The sequence below is a fragment of the Myxine glutinosa genome, chromosome 1 (genome assembly GCF_964187855.1).
Source record: "Myxine glutinosa chromosome 1, kmMyxGlut1.1, whole genome shotgun sequence".
NCBI lineage: Eukaryota > Metazoa > Chordata > Myxini > Myxiniformes > Myxinidae > Myxine > Myxine glutinosa.
The window spans coordinates 415,877,986-415,902,422 of NC_136261.1; the positions used below are offsets into that span (position 1 = coordinate 415,877,986).

The 24,437-nt window shown below is 54.7% G+C and overlaps 2 protein-coding genes across 3 annotated transcripts in view; both read right to left on the reverse strand.

Moving 5' to 3' along the window:
* The window catches only part of LOC137417942 (E3 ubiquitin/ISG15 ligase TRIM25-like), a 78,235-nt gene extending 64,828 nt beyond the window's left edge, over positions 1-13,407 (reverse strand). The window contains exon 1 of one of the 2 annotated variants that reach the window (XR_013621926.1): positions 13,329-13,407. The gene's annotated coding sequence lies outside the window, so the exon portion shown is untranslated. The remainder of the gene's footprint in view (positions 1-13,328) is intronic. The other variant, XM_078770569.1, reaches the window with a different exon arrangement.
* Positions 13,408-19,321: 5,914 nt separating this feature from the next.
* LOC144889618 (uncharacterized) lies at positions 19,322-22,223 on the reverse strand. The gene is made up of 2 exons (XM_078770571.1): positions 20,185-22,223; positions 19,322-19,837 (listed from the first exon to the last, which is right to left on the reverse strand). The coding sequence occupies exon 1, from the start codon at positions 21,871-21,873 to the stop codon at positions 20,755-20,757; it is 1,119 nt and encodes a 372-aa protein (XP_078626697.1). The 5' UTR covers positions 21,874-22,223; the 3' UTR covers positions 19,322-19,837; positions 20,185-20,754.
* Between the last annotated feature and the right edge of the window lie 2,214 nt (positions 22,224-24,437).

Sequence of the window (24,437 nt, forward strand, 5' to 3'; positions counted from 1 at the left end):
CAAGAAATCAAATTCAAGGAGCTGGAGTTAATGAGAGAACGGGGAGAGGCACCACCCTTGCTGACGGGGTCGACACCTAACCAGAAAACCTGGGATGTGGGCAGACATGTGAGGCTGGTTCCACCGTTCAGTGAAAAGGAAGTCGCGAAATTTTTTCCACACTTTGAGAAAGTGGCTCGACAATTAAACTAGCCGGAGGAGGCGTGGACCATACTCGTGCAAAGTGTGCTGGTGGGGAAAGCTCAAGAAATTTATTCGGCGCTACCAAAGGACCAATGTGCAGATTATGAGGTACTGATAATCCTCAAAGCCTATGAGTTGGTTCCGGAAGCTTACAGGCAAAAATTCAGGAATGCCAGGAAGAGGGAGAGTGAGACCCATGTGGAATTTGCCAGAGTGAAAGAAAACATGTTTGATCGGTGGTGTGAGTCAAAAGGAGTCGGGAAAGACTTCGAAACATTGCGTGACTTGATCCTGGTGGAGGAATTTCAGCAGTGTGTCCACGAGGACATCAAAGTGTACCTGCAGAAAAAGAAAGTACCAAAGTTGTGGGACGCAGCCACCATGGCAGATGATTATGCCTTAACCCACCGAATAGGGGTCTACGAACCTAACTCCTCGCCTAGATCTCCGCAGGGGAGGTGGGGAACAGCAGGTGCGGAGAACGACCATACATGGCGGCGGCCTCGAGAGGATTATGGGGACAACGCGGATACCCCACCTGTTCGAAATCAGAGGGATGCGGGCCCAAGACAAACTTATAGTTCGGGGGGCCCGAGGCAGACCACGAGTTTTTCCTCTGGGCCTACTTGCGCTTTTTGCAAGAAACCTGGACACTTGATGTCCAGTTGTTACCGCATGAAAAGGGAAGACCCAGAGCAGATTCCGACTTATTACGACTCCCAATGCAATGGCCATTGTGAGAAATCGCCATCAAAAGGGTTACCAACCATTTATTTCAGAGGGGTTTGTGTCACGGGATGGAGCCTCGACTAACCGGAAACCGGTTAGGATATTGAGGGACACAGGGGCACATCAATCTTTAATGCTTGAAGGCATTTTGCCATGGTCCGAGGAGACGGCAACGGGGGATAGTGTTCGTTTACAGGGGATCGGGGGCGGTGTTAGTGCTCCACTTCATGTCATCCATTTGGAGTCCGATTTGGTGTCAGGACCGGTCACCGTCGGTTTACAAGCCACGCTTCCTGTAGAGGGTGTATCTGTGGTTATCGGGAATGATTTGGCCGGGGGTCAAGTTTATGGTAACCTGAGGGTTGGTAAAGAGCCCAGCAGGGAAAATAACACCACACCAGCTCGGGATGGCGACAAAAGTGCCAAGTTATTTGTAGGGGGACTGAACTTCAAAACAGAGGAAGAAGTTCTGACCTCTGTCTTCAACAGATATGGGCCGCTGGTGGAAGTGCGGTTGGTAAGAGACTGGGAAACGCAACAGTCAAGAGGGTTCGGCTTTGTCACGTTTGCCAGCACAAAAGACGCCAGAGAGGCAGAGAAGAATTGGAATGGCAAGGATTTGGAGGGTCGGACCATAACAGTAGGGAAGGCATTTCGTAGGCGTCGAGAGGTCTACAGGAGAGGACAACTGGGCGGTAGTTTTGGTGGTGGCCGCAATCAATATTATTATGGAGGCTCCCTGAGTTACGGCAGCTCCCGAAGGAAGGATTGGCAAAGTAGTGGCCGAGAAGGAGACCGCTATTCATGGGACTACAGGGACAAGTGGTCCCACCATAATTATTAGGGAAGTTCTGAGAAGTTGAAGCACTGAATGCGGCGGAGCCGCCGAGCCAAGATTCCTACACGGATTAACCGTGAACGCCGTTCCTAAAGGCGTCCATGTAGTGAACTTTCATGCACGGACTAACCGTGAACTCCACGTTCCTCAAGGCGCCCATGTAGAGAACTTTCCTGCATGGACTAACCGTGAACTCCACATTCCTAAAGGCATCCATGTAGTGAATACTCGGCTTGGCCGCCCGGAAAAAGTGCTATCGAGTTGCTTAACTTTGGATCTTTGATCAACCCCTTAACCTTCATTCACAAGAAACTGACGGTCAAAGTCAGAGGGTCATGAGATGGAGTTTGATTTGGCAGGGACAATGTCGTTGCTGGTGCTTAGTCCAGAGTGAGTAATCTGGAGGGGTTGTGGTAAAATTTTGGTTGCTTTATTGTTAAGTGATAACTGTGCCCGGGGGGAACTGATAATGTGGGGGGGTTGAGTTATCTGGTTTGTTTCTCCAAATTGGCCGGCAAAGAAAGCTTTCGCTGGGTTCAAACTTTCTTTCTTGAAGGGGGGGAGTGTTACATATTTATGTGAATGTATGTGAATTACCATTCAGGTCTTTGCTTATCCATGTGTAGTAGATTAAGGGTTGTTGTGGTTGGAGGGTCAGGAGCCCTTCTAAAAAAGAGGCCGGAAACGGAAGAGGCAAAGACACGAGGAAGAAAAGCGACGAGGATTCTTGTTCCTCGCCCCGCTCCGACGAAAGGTGGGATCGACCTTGCGCCGCGTGGAAAAGCGGCGTTCCGAAGCCCGTCTGGCGAGAGGAGTTACCGGGACGTGTACCTACCCGGTGGAGACGTCAAGTTGACATGGGGCCGTGCATCGACCCCGCGTCTGGCACCGTGCGCGGCACCGTCTAAAAAGACGCGTACGGGTCGCACGTTGGGGCCTAACACGCGTTGCAAGCGGCGTGGGGCTTTTGGCTTGCTTTACCGTACCCGCTTCGCGTGGCCACGAGGGGCTGCAGCCGGGGTGCCTGGTACGATACCTGCCCGGTGGAAACACGTCCACCCGGGGTTCGTTCAACCGCCCGAGTGCGGCGACGCCGACCATCATCTTGGTCAGGAGGGGCCCAGAGACATTGTGAGGGGCAGAGACCAAAAGGGGGTCGTGAGTACCAAAAGGGGACACACATATATAAGATGGCCATCTTAAACCTCTAGGGGATTGATTGATTGTTGAATGTGAATTGTGGATGGTGGATTGCCCGGGGAATAGACCCTTGATTGTATCATTAAAATTGTTTGGTATCATTACCCTTGAAATATATCATTGAACATCAGTTTTCTCTTGGGTGGAATTCATAGGGATTGTGTTGCGAAAGCGCATATATACTACTACTTTCTGGCGAAGTTCCTCTCACGGTTCGGGGGTCACCGAGACCAGGTAGTCACCGAGGGGACCACGTAACAACCACCATCTCTTATCATCCAAAATATCCCCATCCAAAACCTTGATCTTTTCTACCCCCGTTAACCGACCACAATCCCACCTCCTTCAAATTCCCTGTTTTCTTTCCTGAAATCCCTGTAGCGTCCATCTTGTTTATCCCATGTACCCCGCCCCAGCGCTCTTTATCACCCGATATCCCTGTTTTCCACTGTTGTTCTCTCACCTCCATCCCTCTTGTAGTGAAAATGTATCAAAGTTGAACCCAGGTGTGATGCTCCCTTAAACCACTGAGAGGCATCTATAAGACCTCGGACGTCCGTGACTCCGGACCACTCCTGCGACATTTACTCTATGGCATGTAGACTCGGATGGTATGTACATGCAGACATTCTAGGCTTGCTTGCATTGACTAATATTATCGATCCTTCCTATACGATGCCACGATCCTGATATATATTGCTTGATTGTATTCTACAGGATGATGCCAGAGATCTGATTGTTATTAAACCTACCTATGGGAAAAAGTTGTGGAATTGATTGATTTTCACAACACTTAGTAACAATCAATCTCGCTGTCCACTCGAGAACAAGAGGCGAACATGGCGGGATACAGGATGACCCAGGTGCCGATACTCAGCGCCGACCCACAAGCAGCGGATTCGGGCTCGGAGCTGACGCATTGGCTCAAGAAACTGGACAATCAGTTCAAAGCCCAGGACGCCGTTGTCACTGATGAAACGAAACTGGACGTGCTGCAGACTAAAGTACACCATAACGTCTACAGGGGCATCGAACAGTGTACGACGTACAATGCAGCTGTGACGGAGCTGAAACGAATTTACATTAAGAAACGGAGTGTGGTTTATTCCAGGCATCTGCTCGCAACGCGGAGTCAACAACCCACTGAGACGCTGGACCACTTAGCCCAAGAGCTGCGACGTCTACTTGCAGACAGTACTCCCGAGGTACGCACTCATGAGCAAGTCCAAGATGATCTTGTCCACGATTCTTTTGTCTCTGGGATCAGCTCTTCAACCATTAGACAAAGACTTTTGGAAACAGCGGACTTGACGTTCACGGAAGCACTACGGCTGGCACACGTATACACTGAGGCCCGGGAACAATCTAACGCCTATGACCACACACATGTTGTTGCGGGGACTTCTCAACACGCTTGACCGGAGAGAGCTACCGCCGAGGATGCGGGAGCGGACTCGACCTCGCCGGAACCCCTGGCCTCTCCCGAGGAGGACCCGGATTCCGGCTTGGCGGCAGCCGCAGCGGCAGGACCAAGGCCTGGACGAAACACTACGTGTTACTTCTGCGGAAATCGACAACATCCCAGGTCTGGTGTCCGGCTCAGGAAGCGATATGTTATTTGTGCTCGACAAAAGGACATTTTGCAAAATTTTGCCGAAAGTCTGCGCGGGGCAAACGAACTCGCGCGACCCTGAATGGGCTTATCGCCGAGCTAACGGGCCGAGCATGGAGCGGGGCGCCTCACCCGGCTTTGATGAGCAGCGCTCCTCCTCGTGGGCCCCTGGCTGCGCGCTCGACCTTGGTGAGATTCATCGGGCCGCCAAAACAAATGGCGCGAACATGACCGAATGCAGAGCGACCATCCTTGGCTGGTATCCGAACGTCTCATTATGGCTTTGAGACTCACCGCGTGACACGAGCGCCATCCGAAGGCTGCTCGTACGAACTACGAGCTCTTGCTTCGGCACGGGAAACTACAGTTGGCTTCGACCCTTCTCGCGTGACACGAGCGCCATCCGCTGGCTGCTCGTACGAACTACAAGCTCCTGCTTTTGTATGGCAAACTACGCGCTTGACAGGAGCACCCTCCGGAGGCTGCTCGAATGGCTGGAGAACTGTAGCAGGCGTTGGATCTACACGCGAGGCGCGATCATCTCGCTCGGATGGCTCGATACCTGCCGGTCCACCCGGCCTTGCTCAGGCCATTATCCCACTTATGATCGAAGGCATTTTTGCTCGGGCTTTAATCGATACGGGGTCCACAGATAGTTATATCGATCATCGACTGGTGCGAAAACATGGATGGCCGATCCTTGGGACAACATGACAGATCTTTATGGCCTCCCAAGGGCTTAGGCTCAGCACAAAAGGGGAATGACGATTGAAGCTTGTGATAAAGGGACGCATATTTCCAGATGTACATCTCATGGTCTTACCTGCTTTATGTGCTGATATTCTGTTAGGACATGATTTTCTTAAGCGACATGGACGTTTGGAAATGGATTTTGGTGGGACTGACATGCTTGCTGTGTGTGCACTCGCGGGAATGGAAATTGAGCCTCTTTTGCTGTTCCCCAACATGACCACGGACTGCACACCTGTAGCGGTAAAATCACGGCGCTACTCACGAGCAGACATGCAATTCATTGCGGAGGAAACGGCCCAGCTCTTAAAGGAAGGTATCATATAATCTAGCCGGTCGCCATGGCGGGCCCAGGTCTTAGTGGTGCGAAGTGAAGTGCATCGCAAACGCATGGTAATCGACTATTCACAGACGATCAATCGATTTACACAGCTGCATGCCTACCCTCTACCAGGGATGGACGCACTGGTTCAACAGGTGGCCCAGTACTCGGTCTATAGCACTCTCGATCTGCGTAGTGCATATCATCAGATCCCCATCTCCAGGGCCAATCGCATCCATACCGCCTTTGAATCGGGTCAACGGTTATACCAGTTCACCCGACTACCTTTTGGGATGACGAACGGGGTTTCCTGTTTTCAGAGGGCTATGGACGACCTCATTGCTAAGGAGAACTTGACAGATGTCTTTGTATATCTGGACAATCTTACGGTTTGCGGGCATGAGCAGGGGCATTATGATGCTAATCTGAAGCGCTTCCTCGAGGTCGCGCAGAGGTATCGCCTAACCATGAATGAGGCTATGTGTCGTTACTCCATGCGCACGATAGATATTCTGGGGTACACCATGACCCATGGCTCTGTTTCTCCAGATAAGGACCGTCTGCGACCCTTGCTCGATATGGTGCCACCCTGCGATCGAGCTTCGTTGAAGCGTGCTCTCGTGCTGTTCGCCCATTATTCTAAGTGGGTGCAAAATTTCTCCGCGAAACTCCACTCACTTGTGGCATGCGAAGCATTCCCCATGAGCCCTGCCGCCATGGCTGCTTTTCAGGGCCTTAAGTCCGACATCGCTGGCGCCGCTGTTTCGACGATCGACGAGCGCAAATCTTTCGTCTTGGAAAGTGATGCCTCGGATCATGCGATAGCGGCAACTCTCTCCCAGGGAGGGCGCCCTGTGGCTTTCTTTTCACGGACTCTCACCTCCGCTGAGCGGAGGCATTCGTCTGTCGAAAAGGAAGCGTACGCGATCATCGAGTCGATTCGGCGTTGGCATCCGTACTTGCTCGGACGATGCTTCCAAATCATCACAGACCAACAGAGCATTGCGTTTATGTACGACACCTTACATGCTCAACGCATTAAGAATGAGAAAATCACTCGCTGGCGTATCGAACTCGCCGACTTCTGCTACACCATCAAATATTGCCCGGGGAGGGATAACCTGGTCGCCGACGCCTTATCGAGGCCGGCTACGTGTGCGGGTCTCATATCTTTGGAGGGTCTGCGCGCTTTGCATGACACTATGCGTCATCCTGGGGTGACGCATTTCGCTCATTTCGTGCGTCGTGGTAACCTGCCATACTCGGTTGAGGACATCTGCCGGGTCTGTCACCACTGCGCTGTATGTGCGGAACTCAAACCGCGTTTTTACAACCCTCCCATGGGGACGCTGGTCAGGGCTACTAGACCGTGGAAGAGATTGGCGATGGATGTCAAAGGGCCGTTGCCGGTGTCGAGTAACTCTCGTTATCTGCTCACTATCGTTGATGAGTACTCGCGATTCCCTTTTACTTTCACGTGTGCAGATATGACGGCCGCCACAGTCATAAGGTGCCTGCAGAACTTGTTTTCTATGTTTGGGTATCCGGCCTACGTGCATACAGATCGGGGTGTGGTGTTCCTGTCCCAGAAGGTGAGGAGCTTCCTGCTCCAGAATAATGTCGCTTCTAGCTATACCACCCCGTACAGACCACAGGCAAATGGGCAGGTCGAACGCTTCAATGGGATTATATGGAGGGCCGTCATGCTAAGCCTCAGGACCCTCGGTCGGGGTCTAGATAAATGGGCCTGGTCACTACCTGCGGTGCTGAACTCGATCAGGGCTCTACTATGTACGGCTACCAACCAGACTCCTCACTAACGGTTGTTCCACCACCCACGAAGCTCGGGTAGTATCCGATCTTTACCTAGTTGGCTCGCTGAGCCGGGGCCGGCCTACCTCAAACGTGCGGTTCGCACGAGCAAGTACGATCCCTTAGTGGATAAGGTGCAGGTACTCCAGGCTAATCCAGAGAATGCTCGCGTAATGACGGCAGATGGACGTGAGTCCACTGTCTCCGTACGCCATCTCGCCCCATGTGGGGTCACCGACCCTTACGGGGACATCGACGAACCGATTTACGAGTCTATGGACTCTCCCAATGCTCCGCCTATGGAGCATCTGCCGTCCCTCCCGTCGCCAGAGACACCCCTGCCTGAAGGCACTGTGGTGCCCCTCCAACGCCAGCCTCCAGCGGCTACTCCGATGCAGGGGACTCCGGGCTTGGGGGTGTCGCACCCGGTAGTTTCCGGACCCGTGCTGGCAGGGCAAGTCGCCACCCTGACCACTACAGATGGACCAACTGACATGGACTGCCAACACTAATCAATTTAGGCTGACGCATGCTTACTTCTTGCCTAGCGGCAGTGCAGTTCTAACGGCAGAGAGAATGTAGTGAAAATGTATCAAAGTTGAACCCAGGTGTGATGCTCCCTTAAACCACTGAGAGGCGTCTATAAGATCTCGGACGTCCACGACTCCGGACCACTCCTGCAACATTTACTCTATGACATGTAGACTCGGATGGTACGTACATGCATGCATTCTAGGCTTGCTTGCATTGACTAATATTATCGATCCTTCCTATACGATGCCACGATCCTGATATATATTGCTTGATTGTATTCTACAGAATGATGCCAGAGATCTGATTGTTATTAAACCTACCTATGGGACAAAGTTGTGGACTTCTTGGATTTTCACAACACCTCTCACCCCCTCTCACTCCCTTTATTATATGTTCCATATGTTAGCTCTTACATGAGACTCGACTTGGTATTGTGGGAGCTCTGCTCGCACGATAAAATCGGACAAAATGGACGACGCCAGGAATTAAGTTTCTCTGAGCTATTTATTCCCAGCTCACTCAAACGAACCCCAAAGCACTGAATCAGCCCATCGAACGGGCGGCAATATATATCAGAAACTCAACACACAAAAGCCACGCCTCTCAGGCGGGGCGTGGTATGCAAGGCAAGCGTTCGCCCGGTAAAGGCAAGTCTCAACACGCCCGGGCGAGTCTGGACACGTGACCGCTCGCCGGTTGCGTCATCGGCCGGTGCAGGGTAATTGTGTCATGCTACCGATACCCGCTACACGCGCCCCCCCAGAATTAACATGCACCGGGAGAGTCAGTTTGAGGGGGGTCTTGATGACGCGGCCAAAACGACCCCTGACGATTCGTGTGGGGGTGTTAGGTGGCGGGGCGGTGGATGGTCGGGCAAGGGGCCTGGTTGATGGGGGACGGCCCCATCGTGGAGGAAGGGTCAACCGTGGAGGTTGGTCGAGGTCCAAATGGGCCGGCTTGAGGCGATCCACGGAGATGCGGTCCGCCTTGCCGCCGATGTCGATGGTGAACAACTTGTCGTCCCTCTTCAGGACCCGGAAAGGTCCATTGTACGGCGGCCGGAGCGGTCCCCGGTGTGCGTCATGCCGGATAAAAATGTACTTCGCAGTGCGAAGTGCTGGGGGGATGTGGGGTTGGGGGCAGCCGTGGTGGGACGTGGGCACGGGGGCAAATCTCCTGGCGGCCTCTTGGAGGACCGAGCGTTGGTGAGCCGCGGACCAGGGGCCGGTGGCATCAGAGATGAATTCGACCGGCACGCGCAGTGGCTGGCCCTAGACCAGCTCGGTGGTGGAAGCCTGGAGGTCCTCTTTTGGGGCCGTTCGGAGGCCCAATAGGACCCACGGGAGCCTGTCGGCCCAACCATCGTCCTGGAGGCTGGCCCTAAGAGCGGCCTTCATCGAGTGGTGGAACCGCTCGCACAAGCCATTGGCTTGGGGGTGGTAGGCCGTGGTGCGGTGAAGCTTGACTGCCAAGGCCTGGGCAACCGCGACCCAAAGCTCGGAGGTGAATGGCGGACCTGTCGGAGGAGATGTCCGAGGGGGCGCCGAAACGGGCAATCCAGGTGCGAATGAAGGCCTGCGCCACGTCGGCGGATGTTGTTGATGCCAGCGGGATGGCCTCCGGCCACCTGGTGGCCCTGTCCACCATTGTGAGGAGGTGGGTGAAGCCTCGCGTGGAGGGAAGGGGTCCCACCAGGTCCACATTGACGTGGTCGAAGCGCCACGTGGGCACGTCGAATGGTGCCAACGGGGCCTGGGTGTGCCGGTGGACCTTCACACGCTAGCAGGCGACACAGGCATTGGCCCAGTCACGGACGTCTTTACGGAGCCCGTGCCAGCCGAATTTCGCTGCCACGAGCTTCTGTGATGCTTTCCGGCCCGGGTGGGAAAGGCCGTGGAGGGCGTCAAAAATGTGCCGCAGCCATCCGGTGGGCACGATGGGGCGAGGTTGGCCCAGGGAGACGTCGCACAGGAGAACTGTGCCTGTGTCCTCGAAGGGGACGTCGGCCAACTGCAGGCCTGTGTCCACTGTCCGGAGGGCTTGCACCATGGGGTCGACGGTCTGGTCGGCCGCCATGCGGGCGAAGTCCACACCCAGGTGGACGGCGTTCGCGCCGGACCGGGAGAGGCAATCGGCCACAGCTTTGTCCTTGCCCGCGACGTGCCAGATGTCCATCATAAATTCGGATACGGCAGAGAGGTGGCGCTGCTGGCAGGTCGACCACGGCTCCATAACCTTGGCCATGGCGAAGACCAGGGGTTTGTGGTCCACAAACGCCGTGAACGGGTGGCCCTCCAAAAGATGGCGGCAGTGGCGAACAGCCAGGTAAAGGCCGAGGAGCTCGCAGTCGAAAGCGCTATACTTGCGCTCGTTATGGCGAAGCTGCCGGCTGAAGAAGGCCAGCGGTTGCCAAGCTCCGTTCACCCACTGTTCATGCACGGCGCCCACCGCGTTGTCGGAAGCGTCCGTGGTGAGGGCGATGGGTGCGTCGAGTGCCGGGTGCGCCAGCATGGTCGCGTTGGCGAGGGCCAGCTTAGCACCGGTGAATGCCGCGTCCATCTCTGCGGTCCAGGTGACGTCGTGCTTGGCCGGCTTGACCCGGAGGGCTTCATACAGGGGGCGCATGAGTTGGGCGGCGCGAGGCACGAACCGGTGGTAGAAATTTACCATCCCCAAAAATTCCTGTAGGGTCTTCATGGAGCGAGGGCGCGGGAAACTTGTGACTGCCTCCACCTTGGTAGGCAGCGGGATGGCCCCATGCTTCGTGATGCGGTGCCCCAGGAAGTCGACGGCCGTTACGCCAAACTGGCATTTCGCCGGGTTGATGAGGCCGTGCTGGCCGAGGCACTCAAAAAGCGTGCGCAGTTGGACGAGGTGCTCCGCCGGGGAAGTGCTTGCGATGAGAATGTCATCCAGGTAGACAAACAGAAACGTGAGATGGCGCAGCACACTGTCCATCAGCCGCTGGAAGGCCTGGGCAGCGTTCTTAAGGCCGAACGGCATTCGGAGGACCTCGAAGAGGCCAAAAGGTGTAATTACAGCCTTCTTCAGAACGTCGGCTGGCCGGTCAGGTACCTGGTGGTAGCCCCGAATGAGGTCGACCTTGGAGAAGATCACCCGCCCCGCCAAACGGGCGGAAAAGTCCTGTATGTGTGGTATCGGGTACCGGTCAGGGGTGGTGGCATCGTTGAGGCGGCGGTAATCGCCGCATGGTCGCCATCCGCCACCCGGTTTGGGCACGATGTGCAGGGGCGAGGCCCACGCGCTATTCGAGCGCCGCAAAATGCCCAATCGCTCCAGCACGTCGAATTCCGCCTTCGCTACGGCGAGTTTGGCCGGGTCGAGGCGGCGAGCCCTGGCGTAGACCGGTGGACCTGTGGTCGGGATGTGGTGTTCGACGCCGTGCTTGACGGCGATGGCCAAAAACGGCGGCTGCGTGAGGGCGGGAAACTCGGCGAGTAGGCGAGTGAAATCGTCCACGGCCGGGAGCGAGCAGGCTAGCTTGGTCGGAACGGAACTGCTCAATGAGCAAGCGATCGAGCTGAAGGTCTCCGCGTTGATGAGCCGACGCCGTTTGACGTTGACCAAAAGCCCATGCGCGCAAAGAAAATATGCACCCAGCAAGGCCGTGGGCATGTTCGCCGTGATGAAGTCCCACCTGAAGCACTGGCCCCCGAAGCAAAATTCGACGCTGCGCAAACCGAAGGTGCGGATGGAGGAACCGTTTGCGGCGACCATAGCGGGGCCGCAAAGCGCGGCCTGTTTGTCCTCCACCGAGGCGGGTATCACTCTCAGCTGAGCGCCGGTGTCGCACAAAAAACGCCACCTGGACTCCGTGTCCATGATAAACAGAAGGCTGCCTGAATGGCCGACGCTCATGGCAGGCAGCGAGCGCCGGCGTGGTCGTTTCCTGACCTGCCAAAAGTGCACGGTGGGCGGCACGTTCTGGCCTTCTGCCCGAACATGGTGTGGTAAGAGCACATGGTCCGCTCTGGTGGAGGCTCCGGCGGTCGCGTCGGGTTCGGTCGACGGGGCGTCGCGGCGGCCGCAGCTGTCAATGGCACGGACTCGGCCGGTGGAGGCGCCGGTGGTGGCGTGGATGTTGCCTCGGTCCGCCCAGGGTCCCAGGCGGCCGCTCCGACGTGTCGCCTGGCCGAGCAAAATTTATCGGCCTCCTTGGCCAGGGCGCGAGGGTCTGTGATGGGCGAGTTAGCCAAAGCTAATTGTACCTGCCCTGGTAGCCGCTGGAGAAACAGCTCGCGGAAGAGGAAGTCCAGGCTGTGGTCACCGAGAAGAGCAAGCATGTGGTCCATGCTTTCGGACGGACGGGCCTCGCCCAGATCCGGGAGGTGTAGTCGTTGTCGTGCGCGTTCGGTCTCCGTGAGCCCAAACGCACCGAGGAGTAGGTCTTTGAGCACGCCGTATTTGTCGGCGTCCGGCGGGTGCTGTAGGAAGCTCAGAACCCGGGAAGCGGCGGATGCGTTGAGCGCGGAGACCACGTGGTGGTAGCGTGTCGTGTCCTCTGTAATGTCCCGCAGAGCGAATTGAGAATCTGCTTGAGCAAACCAAACGGCCGCGTGAGATTCCCAAAAGCCCGGGAGCTTCAAAGCTACAGCTGACTCCATCGCAGTGTTCGTAGAAAGGGGTCACCAATTGTGGGAGTTGTGCTCGCACGATAAAATCGGACAAAATGGACGACACCAGGAATTAAGTTTCTCTGAGCTATTTATTCCCAGCTCACTCAAACGAACTCCAAAGCACTGAATCAGCCCATCGAACGGGCAGCAATATATATCAGAAACTCAACACACAAAAGCCACGCCTCAGGCGGGGCGTGGTATGTAAATAGATAAGCCACGCCTCTCAACGGGGCGTGGTATGCAAGGCAAGCGTTCGCCCGGTAAAGGCAAGTCTCAACACGCCTGGGCGAGTCCGGACACGTGACCGCTCGCCGGTTGCGTCATCGGCCGGTGCAGGGTAATTGTGTCATGCTACCGGTAACCGCTACAGTATAAAATAAAATCGTTCGTGTCCCACACCCGGCGTCTCCACCACGTTTCGTCCGAATCCGTCCACAACTTTTTCAGACATCTTGTTCACAAATAGATGAAGAGACATGAAAACAAAACCTCCATCGACCTTCGGTGGTGAAACTAATGAACCTGGAACTCGGTGGTTCCTCTGAGGCCTTAAAACTGACGTCATCCTGCCGAACCACACGGATCTACCCGATCGCACTTTCCACACACTCCTTCATTACCAGAGTGAAACAAACACGATCATTGTACAACATTTCTCATTAATAAGTTGATAACTCCTTAACCCGGGTTCGAGTACGGACACGTTACCTCTCCTGCTGATGAAGTTTCAAATCGCGTAAGCACTTCCGCGAACTGAACTCATAGGGGTGGAGCCTCGTTCAGTGACGTCATGAACGACGTTATGACGCAGACTCGTAGAACGAGCACGTGATCTCCCGCACGTTCGAGTCTCACAACACGTCACGCGGTTATTTTGAATATCATCAACTGGATTTTCATCTTGTTTTTCACCTGAAGTTTATTTTCTTGTGAAAGAATAACCAAATGAGGGAACATTCCCGGGGGTTTGAACCCTTTTCATGTGATGATAACGTTTATTTTAAACCCGTTATCTCTGATTATCCCATTCATTAAACAAACTCGTTCTCATCTCGTTATCATTTATCAAAACAAACATCATTCGCGAATCCCGATCCACGGATTTCTCCGATCGATGTTCGAGTTCAGAAAGTTCAATCGGAGCCTGAACTGAACTCATTCGGGAGAACGATCTTCAAAACGTGTTTCAGGTTCAACCCTGGACGACTGGGTTCGAATCCCGAACCAGGTGTAAACTGCCGTCCAACCAGGTGTAAACTGCCGTCCACTGCCGAACCAGGTGTAAACTGCCGTGTGTTTTGCAGGCAGGTGATTCATCAAGGTGTTCATCTTCGTCCCTCGGATGGACGTAAAGCCGGACGTTCTATGTGCTAGCATTAGTTGGTGAACGTTAAAGATCCCACGGTGTCCTTCACGAGTAGGCAAGTTATCGCCGGCACTCTGAACAAATTACACATTCCTCCTGAAACCCACAGGCAGTGGCGTAGTGATGGGGGGGGGGGGAAGAGGAGGAGGCGGAGGGAGGAGGCGGAGGAGGAGGAGGAGGGGGGAGGAGGAGGAGGAGGAGAAGGAAGGGCAGGAGGAGGAGAAGGAGGAGCAGGAGGAGGAGAAGGAGGGGCAGGAGGAGGAGGAGGAGAAGGAGGGGCAGGAGGAGGAGGAGGAGGGCGGAGGAGGAAAAGGAGGAGCAGGAGGAGGAGGGCGGAGGGGGAAGAGGAGAGGAGGAGAAGGGGAGGAGGTGGAGGAGGAGGAGGGGAGGAGGAGGAGGACGAGGAGGAGGGGTGGAGGAGGGGAGGAGGAGGAGGAGGGGAGGAGGAGGAGGAGGGGAGGAGGAGGAGGGGAGGAGGGGGAGAGGATGGGAGGAGGTGTAGGAGGGGAAGGGAGGGGAAGGGAGGGGAGGAGGAGGAGGGGAGGGGTGGAGGAGGGGAGGAGGGGGAGGAGGAGGAGGAGGGGAGGAGGAGGGGAGGAGGAGGAGGAGGGGAGGAGGGGGAGAGGGGAGGAGGAGGTGTAGGAGGGGAAGGGAGGGGAGGAGGAGGAGGGGAGGAGGGGGAGAGGGGAGGAGGAGGTGTAGGAGGGGAAGGGAGGGGAGGAGGAGGAGGGGAGGGGAGGAGGAGGGGGGGATGTGGTGCCAAATTACCCCTCAAAAAACCGTTTCCATGCTCCATTTGTTTGTATTGTTTATAAATTATAACACTAAAGCGCGGCGTTACGCGCGCTGCTTGTGAGCAAGGAGGAAGCGGACAAGCGGTAACATATAAACGTCTTTATTGTAAGACTGCACTGTAACACTGTACTGTTCCGGGCTGGGCGCCCGGTGTATATCATGAGGCCACGCCTACCCCTGGTGCGTGGCCACCGCCCACTTGGTGCGTGGAATGATGTCACCACGCCAGTGGGCTTTTGTGTCCGCCACACGCGCCCCCCCAGAATTCCCGCGCACCTGGAGGGCCAGTTTGCGGGGCAGACGAATGACCCGGCCGAAGCGCCCCCTGGCGATCGGCGGCATCCGGGGTGCAGGGATACCAGGTGGGATGCCCCTGGCTGCCCCTGGGATGGGTGCAGGACCGGGGGGCGCCGTGGCGGCGTGGCTGGGCGGTGCCGGGGGTCCGCCCGCAGGAGGGCGGCCCCGACGTGGGGGTCGGGCCACTGGCGGTGGATGGTCCACATCGAGGTGGGCCGGCTTGAGGCGGTCTACCGAAACGCGGTCAGGAGTACCGCCGATGTCCAGGGTGAAGTGCTTCGCCCCGGTCTCCAGCACGCGGAAAGGCCCGTCGTACGGGGGCCGCAGTGGTGTCCGATGGGCATCGTGGCGGACGAAGACGTACTCTGCCGTGCGAAGCTCAGGGGCGACGTGCGTCGGTGGGTGCCCGTGGCATGCCGTTGGCACCGGGGCGAACCTCTGGGCGGTCTCTTGCAGAGCGGAGCGCTGCTGTGCCGCGGACCATGGTGCCGTGGAGTCGGGGAGGAACTCGCCCGGCACCCGCAGCGGTTGCCCGAAGACCAACTCCGCCGCGGATGCGCGCAGGTCCTCCTTGGGCGCCGTCCGGAGGCCCAGCAGGACCCAGGGGAGCCTGTCGACCCAGCCGCCGTCGCGGAGGGTGGCCCGGAGCGCGGCCTTCAATGAGCGGTGAAATCACTCACACAGGCCGTTAGCCTGGGGGTGGTAGGCCGTGGTTCGGTGCAGCCGGACCCCGAGCCCCTGCGCAACCGCCCACCAGAGCTCCGAGGTGAACTGGGGGCCGCGGTCGGATGAGATGTCTGAGGGGGCGCCGAACCGGGCGACCCAGGTGGCGATGAAAGCCTGCGCGACATCGGCCGCTGTTGTCGACGCCAAGGGCACGGCCTCCGGCCACCGGGTGGTGCGGTCCACCATGGTGAGGACGTAGGTGAAACCCCGCGAGGGGGGCAGAGGTCCCACCAGGTCCACGTGGACGTGGTCAAACCGGCGTTCCGGCACCGTGAACGGGGCCAACGGGGCCTGGGTGTGCCGGTGCACCTTGGCGCGCTGGCACGCGAGGCACGTCCTGGCCCAGCCGCGGACGGCCTTCCGGAGGCCATGCCAGACAAACTTGTCGGCGATCAGCCTTTGGGAGGCCCTCGCGCCCGGGTGGGACAGGCCGTGGATGGCGTCAAACACCTGGCGCTGCCAGCCCGCGGGCACAATGGGGCGAGGACGCCCGAGGGAGACGTCGCACAAGAGGGCCGCGCCCGCGCCGTCGAACGGCACCTCGGTGACGCGGAGGCCTGTGACGGCGGTCCGCAAGGCCTGGACGTCGGGGTCAGCAGCCTGGTCCGCTGCCATCCGGGCATAGTCGATGCCGAGGTGGACTGCGTGGGCGACGGCCCGGGAAAGGCAATCCGCCACCGGGTTGTCCTTCCCCGCGACGTGCTGGATGTCCGTCGTGTACTCGGACACGGCCGAGAGGTAACGCTGCTGCCGGGCCGACCACGGCTCGGTGACCTTGCCCATCGCGAAGATCAGCGGCTTGTGGTCGACGAAGGCAGTGAACGCCCGGCCCTTTGCAGGGTTCACAATCAGGCCATGCTGGCCCAGGCGTTCGAAGAGCGTGCGGAGGTGGCGTAGGTGCTCTTCGCGGGACGCGCTGGCGACGAGGATATCGTCCAGGTAGACGTAGACAAAATCCAAGTCGCGCAGGACGCTGTCCATCAGTCGCTGGAACGCCTGAGCCGCATTCTTCAGACCGAAGGGCATGCGCAGGAACTCGAAGAGTCCGAATGGCGTGATGACCGCCGTCTTCGGGATGTCCTCCGGCCTGACGGGGACCTGATAGTAGCCGCGTATGAGGTCCACCTTCGAGAAGAAGGACCTGCCCGCCAAACGGGCGGAAAAGTCCTGAATGTGGGGGACGGGGTAGCGGTCGGGAGTCGTGGCGTCGCCCAAGCGCTCTCTGAGCGCCGAACGATGCCGCGTCGCTCCAGGGTAGCGAACTCCGCTTTTGCCACCGCCTGCTTCGTCGGCTCGAGGCGGCGTGCCCGGGCGTAGACCGGTGGCCCGACGGTGGGGATGTGATGGGCCACCCCGTGCTTGACGGCCCCCGCCGAGAAGGTGGGCCGCGTGAGGGCCGGGAAGCCGGCGAGGAGGCGGGTGAATGCGTCCGCTGCCGGAAGCGTACAGACCAACGTGGCCGGAACCGAATCGTTCGGCAAGCCGCTTGGCAAGCCGCTCGTTGAGCTGGGCAACGCACAAGCGAGCGAGCTGAACGTCTCGGCCTGGACAAGCCGTCTGCGCTTGACGTCGACCAGGAGCCCATTAGCGCACAGGAAGTCCGCGCCAAGCAGTGCCATGGGCACGTCGGCGGTGACGAACGTCCATCGGAAAACCTGCCCTCCAAACCGCAGAGAGAGGCAGCGTTTTCCGTACGTACGGATGGGCGTCCCGTTCGCGGCAAGCAGCGCGGGGCCCCCACCCGCAGCGTGCTTGTCTGACGTGCCGGCGGGAATGACACTCACCTGCGCTCCCGTGTCGCACAGGTAACGGCGCCCGGAGAAGGTGTCCGATATGAACAGCAGGCTGCTCGAACGGCCGGCGCTCATCGCCACAATTGAGCGCCGGCCCGGGCATTTCCCGACCCGTTGAAGGAGCACGGCGGATGACACCGCCGAGCTTCGTGGCCGAACTTGGCGTGGAACCAGCACCAGGTGGTGGAGCTGGAGGAGCGCGGCTGGCTCCGCCAGGCCGGTGGAGTCGACGGGTTTCCCCGCGGTGGCGGTTTTCGCCGCGGCGGTGGGCGGGGCGTGGCGGCGTTCACGAGGTGCGTATCAGCATGCTGTTGAACCTCAGCGTGCTGTAGAAGATGATGCTGTGGAACGTCAGCGTCGAAGGCCGTGACGACCAGGCCAACGCTCGCCCGCGTGTCCGAAGCGGCGAAGTACTTGTCCGCCTCGGCCGCCAATGCTCGGGGTTCCGTTAGCCCGGTCCCGGCCAACGCGAGGCGAACCTGTGCTGGAAGTTGGCGACGGAAAAGCGCCCGGAATAGCGAACCGGGGGCCTCGTCGCCCAACAGGGACAGCATATGGTCCATTCGGACCGACGGGCGCGTCTCACCGAGCTCGGGGAGATCCAGGAGGCGGTCGGCACGTGCGTCGTCCGTGAGGCCGAACGTGGCTAGGAGTAGCCGCTTGAGTGTCTCGTACTTGTGGCCGTCCGGTGGGTGGCGAAGGACGGACACAACTCGAGCGGCCGTGCCGGGCCCGAGGGAGGCGACGGCATGGCAGTAGCGCAGGTCGTCGTTGGTGAGGCGCCGAAGCTGAAACTGGGCTTCGGCTTGAACGAACCAGACCTCGGCCTGGGCCTCCCAAAATTCGGGAAGTTTAATCGCAATTGCCATGGCGTCGTGTTCGGAAGGATCGCTACGGCAGATCCAACGTCGAGGGTCACCAGTAAAGCGCGGCGTTACGCGCGCTGCTTGTGAGCAAGGAGGAAGCGGACAAGCGGTAACATATAAACGTCTTTATTGTAAGACTGCACTGTAACACTGTACTGTTCCGGGCTGGGCGCCCGGTGTATATCATGAGGCCACGCCTACCCCTGGTGCGTGGCCACCGCCCACTTGGTGCGTGGAATGATGTCACCACGCCAGTGGGCTTTTGTGTCCGCCACAACACAACGAACTCGGTGAGATCAGGAAAAGCAACTTTCAGAACCGCGTTTTACAGTTTAAACTCCGTGCTTCATGTAAATGTGTCATGTTGATGTTTACAAACTCCTTAACATCCGGATTCACTTTTTACATAATTACTATTTCTATCACCTCGCACAGATGTCCGTGAAGTTAACACCATTTACCCTTTACCCTTTACCCTTACCCTTTTCCCTGCACTCGATTCAAAGTTAGGGTTGTACCATTGCAAAAATGGGGGGTGTTGTGGATTTATTTGTCCGTAAAATGCGTAATTACGCGAATGCGTAAATAGGGTCAATTATGGACGACGGTAATCCGATTATAATCACTGGTACAAGTTCAGCGCTCTTCTTCTTTTCTCTTCATTTTTGCGATCTTGGTATTTCATCATTTTCTTGAGTCCTGTGCTGTTGAGGCCAATTTGGCTGGGTCCTGACACCTCAAATAGCAGTGCCTTCTTTTCTTTTTTGTACCCAAGTTCGATATCCGGTCACAATGCTTTGTTTTTTATGCTCGATGGGATAATTTGGATGTATCTCATCCAGCGATTACATTATTCAATTCAATTCAATAAACTTTATTGTCATCCCATCCATATACAATACAGTATAAAATGGAACGAAATGACGTTCCTCCTGGTCCTTGGTGCCATATAAACATTGAAGCAAGACTACACGTCGAGTTTTCTTGTGACGTGCTTGTTTTCTTGTGACGTCATCGGAGCACGCGCGCAGGGCACCCTGGGACCCCTCGGCCATTTTGATACCCTCTCGAACAACGTCGTCAGCGGATTCACATTAAATAGTTTTTGTTCACGACCAGTCATGCCAATTTGCGGCGTATTTCGTTGTTCAAACAGGCCAGGCGTTAGGCCAGGAGTTAAGTTTTACAAAACGCCCAAACTTCTACTGAATCAGGGTGAGGAAACAAGAAATTTAAGTGAAGAGAGGCGGCGTTTGTGGAAGGCTGTCATCAATCGCAGTGACATCCAAACAGAATCACAGTGGGATCGCACACCTGTCTGCTCCGAGCATTTTGCTAACAGTAAGTAAGAACATGTTTCATGGAGGGCGAAACCTGGAACATAAAAATATTGAATTTGAAACTGTCCAATAAACTTTCTAAAGTTGTGTACTCTTATCAACTCGGTCAAAATGAATCTCGATTTTATCATGTGAAGAACGTGCTATGTATTCGTTGCTTACATGATAAATATAGGTGATGACTTATGGCCATACGCACAAAGCACACATGGCGGCACTCACTTCGCACTGTGGGTCACATGTCTACAAAGTATGCACACATGCATGCACAGCTTAAAACTGCAGTGGTTTTTGAACAAATGGAGGGCACTTAATCAATCAGGTCCATAACATTAACACAAGCAGCTTTAAAAAATACATGTTCGTTTAATATATTAATACCTTGGATCGAATCAAGTGGACGTCATTCAGTTCTTTGTGTAGGATTTGTCGCACCCATCCATCTTGGTACAACCTGTATGCCTCGAGGGATTTATACTTCTTCAACTCATCTTTGGTATAGGCCGATTTGCTGAACAACAGGTAGTTGATCACGTCGATGTGGGTCACCTGAGGCCACTTGCTCACATTCTTCTCAAATTGATCATTTGATAGACCATAAGGGTCACACCCAATGACAGAAATCTTCTCTTTGTAACGAACAAGAACGTCCGGGGGGAGCGTCTCTTGGTAGCCAAGGTTGGCACTCGCACTGCTAGCCACACTCAAGCCTGGATCTACCGTATCCTTACGTATACTCCAGGTCTGTTCCACAGGTAGTTGGTTGCAGGTTGACCCACTGCCCAGGTGTTCACCAGTTCACTGGTCCACGGCAAACTTACACCGAATGTTCTGTGTTTGTTGGGCAACAATACGTAATATAAACTAGATGGCACCACACTCCACATGAACGTGACAACAACAACAACAACAACATGCATTTTAAGGCCATTTTCCCTGCTAGAGTGGGGGTTAGCCTTGCGGTCCCCATGACAATCTTCTCCATTTTGCCCTATTTTCTGCATCTCTCCTTGTTAACCCCCTTGCCCGCATTTCTTCTTCCACCATCTTTAGCCAAGTCTTTCTCGGTCTTCCCCGTCCTCTACTTCCTTCTACATCAATTTCCATCACTCTTCTCAACCAGTCACTTTCATCCTTCCTCAACACATGACCAAACCATCTCAGCCTGTTCCTCTTCACAGCATCAATCACAGGCAATATTCCCATCATCTTTCGCAATTCATCATTTGTCTTCCTCTTTCTCAACGATACTCCGCACATCCATCGAACCATTCGCATTTCCACCCTTTCCAGCCTTCGTTGCTGCTCTACGTTCATTACCCATGTCTCGCCCCCATAAATCATAACACTTCTCACACATGCAGCATACACCTTTCCCTTCAGCTTCAGCGACGCGCTCCTCCTCATCAGCACGCCACTCAGTTCCCGAAACTTCTTCCATGCACATCTCACTCGAGCAACCGTTGCCGAGTCTGATCCACCCTCTCCATTCAGCATGTCTCCGAGGTAGCAAAATGTTTTCACACCTTCCAGCTTCATGCCGTCTCCAAGATCCAACTCAACATTTCCTCCATCTGCAGCTCCCTCTGTGCACACCTTACATTTGAATGTAGCTGCCACACTGGTAAATGACCCTCTCAGACCACTACATTTTTGATGAACCCACTCAGCGCACATTGTACATTGAATGGAGTTCACTCCGACACCCTTCCTGCACACAGCACACGGCCACTTCCTAGTTCTTTCCACCTCACCACATGCTTTACCACTTGCCATCACCTTCGTCTTTCCGATATTCACCTTCAGACCTTTTGTCTCCATACATTCCTTCCACTTGTTCATCTTTTCCTTCAGTCCATCCATACTTTCCACAATCAACACCAGATCATCTGCATACAACAACTCCCACGGTAAACCCTCCATTACGTTCTGAGCCAGCACCTCCATCACAGCTACAAATAGTAGTGGACTTAGTACCGACCCCTGATGCACTCCCACGTTCACCTCAAACTCACCACTGTTCCCGTCCTTCGTCCTTACAGCTGTGCGCGCTCTTTTGTACAATGCCATCACTACTCTGATCAACCATTCCTCCACTCCTAACTTCCTCAATGCCCATGTCAATACTTTGCGTGGAACCCTATCGAATGCTTTCTCCAGATCAACAAACCCAAGAAACAACTTCTTCCTCCTTCCTCTTCCTCTTCCTCCTCCCCCGGGATCAACTTTGTGTCCCGGAGGTGCCCCCTATCTCGCCTACGCACCATCAGGTAGTCAACGGTTGTCGTCGACCCAACTGACGTGTATGTAACAAGCTTATTATCCTCTTTCTGGAACTGAGTATTACAAATCAACAAATCAACTCCATCAGCAAACTCCAAAATCCTTTCACCTTCTCCATTTCTCACACCATATCCGTAACCCCCATGAACTCCCTCAAAACCATCCATACTCCTTCCCACATGTCCATTCAGGTCTCCTCCCACCACAACAACTTCTTCATCTTTCACGTTTTCCTTCAGCTTCTCTATCGCACACCAGAACTTGTCCTTCTCTTCATTGCTTCGACCAACCTGCGGAGCATATCCCAAATGACATGACAAAACAAACAAAATTACTTTATAAAACAGACTTGTTGCGATCCGCATTCACCATAAACCAACGCAACAAATAAATATCAGCGCACACGGACAGATTAGCTTGGGTATCAAAATGGCCGCCGCTCAATGCGAGATGGGTAACTGTGACGTCAGTGAAAACAAAGGATTGGACATGACAAGTGTAGTAAATTGAATACCATAAAATTGTACCAAAAGATTGTATACCATAAAAAAATTAATAGAATTGTAAAATTGTACAAGTGTATACCATAAATACACAGAACAATACTATAAATACACAAGATAGTATACAGTAAATACACGATGAATATCCATGGCAATATGAGTATATCCAAGCCAACATAAAACAATTTTTTTTAAACAAAAATGTATGGAGTTGAACAGTTAACTGTAGGTTACATCTGATAAGTAAAACATTTATGTAGCAACATATTATGTATAGCAGTATATGATACATGCAGCGCAAGTGGGTGAGGGGAGAGGGGGAGGGGAGGGGGAGGGTGTTTAAACCCTATTAGTTAAATTAAAGTGGGTGGTGGAAGGTAAAATGGTGTTGAGGAGCCTGACAAATAGGGGGAAGAAGCTGTTACAGAGTCTGGCAGATCTGGCTCGGATGCTGCGGTACCTTTTCCCAGATGGCAGGTGGGCAAAAAGTCCATAGGACAGGTGAAAACGGTCGTCAGCTATTCTGGCGGCCTTGCGTGTGTAGCGTTTGTAATAGATATCTTGCCTGGAGGGGAGAGAGACCCCAATGATGTTTTCAGCTGTCTTCACTATCGTTGCAGAGTCTGGCGGTTCGCGACATTGCAATTCCCGTACCAGACAGTGATACAGCTGGTCAGGTCGCTCTCAATGGTACCCCTGTAGAATAAGGTGAGGATGGAGGGGGGAAGGCTTGCCTTCCTCATGCGTTGCAGGAAATGGAGATGCCGCTGTGCTCTCTTGGCTAGGGAAGTGGTGTTGAAGGACCATTTGAGGTTATTTGTGATGTGCACAATGTAATGAAATTGTGTCTAAGGTGAACCCAGGTGCTATGCTTCTTCTGTCCGCTGCGAGGCAGTTATAAGAACTCGGACAGTCAGCGCTACGACCATTCCTGTGACATTTATTCTGTGTTATGTTGTGCATACTTTGATGGTGCGTATTACTCTTTGTTCCAGGCTTGCTTGTACTAATTGCAAATCCATTACTGATTCCTATGATTGCTGAATATTGATATATTGCTTGTTGATTTTCTTACAGGTATTGCTAGAGATCGATTCAGAATTAAACTCACTTTCTGGGACAATGTTGTTACTCTGGTTTTTACAACACACACCAAGAAACTTGGTACTCCTAATTGTCTCCACGGTGGAACCGTTGATGTACATTGGGGAGTGGTCTGCGCAGGCCTTCCTGAAATCCACAGTCATCTCTTTTGTTTTATCCACATTAAGAGACAGATTATTGTTACAACACAAGACTGCTAGCCGCTCCACCTCCTCTCTGTATGCTGACTCATCATTGTTGCTGATGAGACCCACCACTGTCGTGTTGTCAGTAAACTTCATGATATAATTTGAACTGTCCTTGGCAGAACAGTCATGAGTCAGCAATGTGAACAGCAGTGGACTAAGCACACAGCCCTGTGGGGGAGGGGGGGGCGGGCCCGGTGCTCAGTGTGGTGATGCCGGAGATGTTATTTCCGATCCGGACCGTCTGAGGTCTCTCGGTCAGGAAGTCCAGGATCCAATTACAGAGGGAGGTGTTCAAGCCCAACAGGCCCAACTTCCCTATCAACTTGTGGGGGATAATTGTATTGAATGCTGAACTGAAATCAATGAACAGCATTGTTACATTCGTGTTTTTGTTTTCCAGGTGAGACAGGGCCAGATGAAAGACGGAGGATATGGCATCCTCAGTAGACCCATTAGGACGATATGCAAACTGGAGGGGGTCCTGTGAGTTGGGGAGTCTGGTTTTCATATGGCCCATGATGAGCCTCTCAAGGCACTTTATAATAATTGATGTGAG

What these genes read in the sequence shown, in the direction of transcription:
- LOC144889618 (XM_078770571.1), bottom strand. Translation starts at nt 21,873, where the DNA reads ATGGCATTGTACAAAAGAGCGCGCACAGCTGTAAGGACGAAGGACGGG.